This window comes from Echinops telfairi, unplaced genomic scaffold, assembly GCF_000313985.2.
Source record: "Echinops telfairi isolate 266 unplaced genomic scaffold, ASM31398v2 ScPeMD7_7421;HRSCAF=8459, whole genome shotgun sequence".
Taxonomy (NCBI): Eukaryota; Metazoa; Chordata; class Mammalia; order Afrosoricida; family Tenrecidae; genus Echinops; species Echinops telfairi.
Window position 1 is genome coordinate 4,467,178 of NW_022111321.1, and position 5,909 is coordinate 4,473,086.

The following is a 5,909-nucleotide window of genomic DNA, read 5'->3' on the forward strand; positions in this document are numbered from 1 at the left end:
GTTTTTTGTCAAGTTGCCACCATACCCCTTTTTAAAAAAGGTAAGAGCAATCTTTGGCTGAAATGCAATCTTCCACAAATGCCTAATAACTGAGCTGCTCTGGTTAAAATGGGATGGACAACTCTCCTTCCATGTCTCACAAGCTACTCAGCTTCCAAAACAGAGGCCAGCACCTTTCTTTCTCTGCCTAACTATACCCAGAAACCTGGGTGTCGTCTCGGAAGCAATGTCCCGCCAATCACTCTATCTTGTCAAGTTGTCCTCCCTGGTATCTCTGTCAGCACTGGCTCCCTTCTCTCAAGTTCAACTATGACCCAGCTAAAGATTCTCAGAAGTCTATGTGAGGATTACTGCAACCATCACCTGGGCTCCTTCCAAAACTCCCACCTAGTATCAACCTGTGGAAATCAACAACTCCTCCTAGTCTCAGAACAAAATCAAAACTCCTTTAGCATGTCTTGCAAACCTGTGCTTGTTGCTCCAACCTTATCTTATAGTTACTACTATGGATAATTCACCCCAAGTGTCCAGTTCCAGATATGGATCCCTAGTAACTTCATTCATGGAACTTCCCTAATGATTTACCTGTCACAGATTTGATTCTATTATAGCTCCTTAAGGACCTTTCATATCACCTTAATGAGAATCTTCAGAATACTATCCTGACTGAGCACAACTCTAAAGAGTAGTCCGGTCAGAGTGAGCCAGGTGAAGGGAGGGAGGGAGCTTCTTTTCAGTGGTCATCATGGTTAAAAGAACATAGTTCAAGATGCCATCAATTTTTTTGTTTCATCAAATTCACCTCCCAAATAGATTATTTTCACAAAACTAAGTCATTCAGTATAGATTTCAAATAATGTACTACCATTTCTTAAAACATTTATTGTACATATTGTACAGCATTTTATGGTACTTCTATTGCTGGGGCTGCGATTGAAACATAATGTTTTAACAGCTTTCAAATAAAATATGCCATACTAGTATGTATGCTTATGTACGTGAATTTTCTAGTATTACAAACTAGTAACATCATTTTGAGTCCCATTTTGCATAGTATTCTATAAAAGCTTTATGGACTGAAGATGTACATTCAAATTGACAGTTACTGCTAATCTTCAAAAAACCTGAAAGATTAAGATTTAAATAAATTTAAATTATGAATAATTCAATGTGTGCTGAGGATCACAAACAAGTAAAAAACCAAACATTTTTGTAACTAGAAAACAAAACAGTTTTAATCCTATTTATACTATTCTTTGAGTTAAACATTCTTTTCCCTTGTGTGTGCTCTAACATGGTAAAGAGATTTCCTATGACTTTAACTAAAGAACATTCGCTGAGCATGTGTCAGGTGGTGGGAAAGACCGAAACACTTAATGCTGGAGTTGTACCTTCCTGGCCTGCTCTTCAGCTCTTTCTTTTTTAATCTTTTCTAGTTCTGCAAGGAGCGCTGCCGTGTCATCATCATCACTCTCCTCCTCAAAATCTTCATCTTCGTCCTCCTCCTAAACCAGATAACATGGTCCAAACACAGGAAGAAAAATGTACATCATTCCTTTTGTCTCATACATTTGTCCTTATAAAATCTTGGGGGACAGGATTAACTTTCTTAATGGGAATGATCAATGTACTCAAATATTATAATTAAAATCAACAATCAACCAACATATAAAGCCCCACTACCCAGACTAAGAATTAATATATGTCTTAGAGATTGTAACAGCACACAGTCTAACAAAATGCCTTTACAATTTACGTGGCCGGACAGAAGGAAATTTACTTATGATAACATTTCTAAAACTAAAAAATGAACTGTATTGCAAAACACAGTACAACGTTCTCAGAAAGTGCAATACTTTTATGTTAAACAAAATAACTACAAGTTAGCAAGTTTGGATATTCAAAATAAATTTAAAAATCAAATTTTAAAAGGTGCCATATTCTCAGATCGTCGCAAAGGAGCAATCATTAAATCTCAGGTAAACTTGTTCTCTCATTACATTTAATTACGATTAGTCAACTAAAAGTAACTGCTGATGTATACGCTTCGTTAGAAGTTCCCTATAAGAGGCAGCTCATCAGAAGAGCCCTCCTCCTGGGTACGCCTCCAGGAGTGCTGTGGACAGGCAGTCCAGTGTGAAGACTGCCCTCCACAGTTGTACAGCAAGTAAAGTAACCCAACCTCTCCATTTATTGCAGGGAAGCACAGTCTTTCCTTCATCCAGCTAGTAGTGGTACTTTTTACCTTAAATTCAAAATGCGAAGCTTAACAGAGGACTATGTGTAATCACAAGTAAAAATAAACACAAGTTACTTAAAAATAAAAGAAAAAAAAGCCTTAGTCAGAAAACACATGAAATTATTGGAACGAACTAAAAGAGGGCAATCACACATACGTCTGTAAGAGGATCATCTGCATCAAGGTTGGCGGCAGGAATCTGGTCCAGCCTGGGCTTCTTTGACACTGAAGAAGAGGTTGTATGTTCTGGGGAAAGACAGTGATCATTTAGTGAAGTGAAACAAACACCGTCAATGCCCAACACGCTTTAGATGTGTGGGCACCAAATGCTGAGATTATAAGCATCAGGACACCAGAGATCATAGCAGCACTCACAACCAAAAGGCCATCGAGTCAGCCCTGACTAGCAGTTGTCTCTCTGGCAGTTTACTCAGCTTTCCCCCAAGTAGCAGCTGATGCATCTGAACCACCAACCTTGTACTTAGCAGGCCCCTGTTCAACTCACATCACCACCAGGGATCCTTGTACCTAGCACAGGTCTTGGCAAATAAGCCTATGGCCAATATTTGTTGAATTTATAAAAATGTTTATTTTGAAACTGTGACTTAATTCAGGAAATATAAGCGTTTAGGAATGATAGAACCACATACAGAAAAAGATTTATTATGGATACCTCTAGATGCCCCCAGGTGTTGTTTACTGTTTTGGGGTGCCTTTGAGTTGATTTCAACTCAGTGATCCCAGGTGACAGAGTAGAATGGTCCCATAGAATTTTCCAGGCTACAATCTTCTAGAGCAGTGGTTCTCAACCTTCCTAATGCCTTGACCCTTTAATTCAGTTCCTCATGTTGTGGTGACCCTCCCCCGCCAACCATAAAATTATTTTTTATGCTACTTCATAACTGTAATTTTGCTACTGTTATGAATCGGTCGACCCCTGTGAAAGGGTCGTTCGACCCACAGGTTGAGAACCCCTGTTCTAGAGCGTGGACTGTTGCCTGGTGTAAATAGTAAAAATCACCTAATCTGAAACTATAAAAGATGAAAATGGAATTAACCTAAGCTATCACATCTAATCAGTTCATTTAAGGAACATCTGAGCCCACACCAATATTTTAACACATATTAATTTTTTCCAATTACAACATGATAAATGTATCCAACATGACGGTTTACGAGATAAATGTTCAGTACAGAAGTACCTCGGGTTGGCCGATCTCTATTTTTCTCCCGTGCGGCAACTCGCTCTCTCTCTTCCAATTCTCTTCTGAAGTCACGGTTGCGAACTTCTTCAGGAGCATCCTGAGTGGTTTGTCTACAGTAGAAATAAACCAAAACAAACTGTTACTCAAAATGCACAGCTGTTCACATGAAAGACAATCCACAAAAGCTTCCCTTGTCTCCAGTCCAAGTATAAAATAACCCAGTGAGATCACGACTTTAATCTGAAGGTTACTCAGTTACCCTTGTGATGTTTTCACTAATTTAAGAAGCCTACAGTCATATATATATATATTTTCTCATAAGGATGCAAATTAAAATATCTTTAATTGTAATTTAAAATGAAGGGCATGTTACAGGAACACTTCTCTCCCACTCACATATTACTGTTTTTGAAACTGCTTTACTGAAGCCAGTGATAGGTTAAATCCAGTACTGACCAGGGCTATCTGAGGGTAGTTACACATAGAAACCCCCAGTCAACAAGTAATTGTTTAACAAAACTTCTGGTAGCAGTTGACAATCACGGAGCACAGTTTGCATGTGAAGCACACTCTCTTGTTGCTGTTGGATGCCAGAGGGTGAAGGAACTCTCGACCTGTAGGGACCCCAGTTGACAGACTTGAATGCCCCACTGGGATTTCTAGGCTATAATCATTAAATGAACAAATTAGCAAGTCTCTCTCCACTGGAGCCACAGGATGGTTTCTAACCATCAATCTTTCAGTTAAGTCAAGCATTTAACCACCAAACTCAAATTCACTGTCCTTAAGTCAATTCAGACATAGTGACACCCAAAGAGCAGAATAAAACTGCCCCTGTGCATTTTCAAGACTGTCAATCTTGACAGAAGTCGAAAGCCTTATCCGTCTCCCATGGAGCAGCTGGTGGTTTCGAACTGCTGACCTTGCAGTTAGCAGCCCAACACATAACCCAACAGCTACTGGGGTCCTTTTACTTAACCACCAGGATCCCTAAAATAAACTCTATTTCCAAGAAAATAAATAACTTAAAATGATGCAATGCAAATCTGCCTGTACCTCATATTCATGCCATCTGGTAAGTCCTTCTCTCGTCTGCATAATGGAAAATGAAAGCATTATTTACCTGTATTTTATCTTTGTGTGAGAGGGTAGGTCTCTGCTGGAATACTGCTTTGACAGTTGGCTCAAATCACCTTCTCCTTTTCCTCTTCCACCTCTTGCAGGTTCAAAAGTTGGCCTGGCTGCTGTGGTCATTTTTTATATGCTTTGAACAAAAAAACAATAGCAAGTTATTTCCAGTTTGATAAACTGCTATTGTAGAAAACATGAGTCAATGATCATCCTTGTGCGACCGTATCTCAAACTCATGACTGAAAATCTCATCCGATCTGAGCTGTAGCAGTGGCTCAGTGTCCTCAAATCACCTGTTTCTTCTAACAAAAAAGTATCAGGAGATGAACCAGGGATAAACCTAAGATGCCATCTTTAATCAGTTCAAAATAGCGGGCTGTGCATTGCGCTGTGAATGGATCAAACTCACTAGCCATTATGTGGGACAACGATGAGGCTGTCTGCTCCCATGAAGAGTTAGAGTCTCAGAAAAGCCAGAGGGGCAGCTCTATCTACAGGGTCACTTTAAGCCAGAACCCACTAGGTGGGTTGAGCTTGGTTTCTGGTACACAAGGAATAGCTCCTTGGCCAGCTCCTAAGAGGTTAAAAATTAAAAAATCCGCAATAAAGATTTGAATTTGTTTCGCTCTTCCCTCTACTGGCTGGGTGGCCTTGAGCAAATCACTCGGCTTACATGGTGCCATCTGTAGAGCGAGGACCCTCCTCATTGCGTTACCATGCGTGTCCAGGCACTTGTGAAACAGTCTATGACCGGCGCTTCAAACACGCTAACTTTTACCGACACCTCACACACCAGCACGAAGACATTCACTGTGCGGGAGTCACGCAGCCTCAGAGCGACCCCGTGGGTTTCCGAGACGCTGTGTGCTGACTGCTCATCACGAAGATCGCGGCCCAACGCGTTAACCACACCACCACCACGACTCCCACGGACACACACACACACACACACACACGCGCGCGCGCGCCTTTTAAAAAACCACTGACGACGTTATTCACTGCCCCGGAGAAGCTACTGGAAAAGGGTGCATGGGCAAAATGACCCAGCCCTCTGTGGTCGCTGCCATCACCCTCACGGGCTCCAGGTCTTTTGAAGGGGAGGCTTTCCGGACGGCGCGAACCAAACACCAAGAGCCCCCCGGAGGCCGAGTCCCGACGACGTGCCCCCGGTCAAGGCCTAGCAGATGCGGCCGAGAAAACTCCGCTGGCGTCGCAAAGTCCCGTTAAATCTGGGTGGTTTCCGCACACGGTTCGTGTTTTTCAAAAGAACGGGAGAGCGGGGAGGGCCGGCGAGAGGGAGAGAGGGTTACCCGCCGTGCGGGGGGCGCCGCTCG

At 41.9% G+C, this 5,909-nt stretch overlaps 1 protein-coding gene across 2 annotated transcripts in view; it reads right to left on the reverse strand.

The window, feature by feature from the left end:
- The window catches only part of CWC15 (CWC15 spliceosome associated protein homolog), a 9,648-nt gene that overhangs the window by 3,378 nt on the left and 361 nt on the right, over positions 1 to 5,909 (reverse strand). Inside the window, exons 1-5 of one of the 2 annotated variants that reach the window (XM_045297750.1) lie at positions 5,249 to 5,378; positions 4,568 to 4,708; positions 3,442 to 3,554; positions 2,397 to 2,485; positions 1,392 to 1,505 (exon numbers count right to left, since the gene is read on the reverse strand). In XM_045297750.1, the coding sequence (XP_045153685.1) occupies positions 1,392 to 1,505; positions 2,397 to 2,485; positions 3,442 to 3,554; positions 4,568 to 4,698 (447 nt within the window). In that variant the 5' untranslated portion in view covers positions 4,699 to 4,708; positions 5,249 to 5,378. Of the gene's footprint in view, positions 1 to 1,391; positions 1,506 to 2,396; positions 2,486 to 3,441; positions 3,555 to 4,567; positions 4,709 to 5,248; positions 5,379 to 5,909 lie in introns of those variants that run through there. The other variant, XM_045297751.1, reaches the window with a different exon arrangement.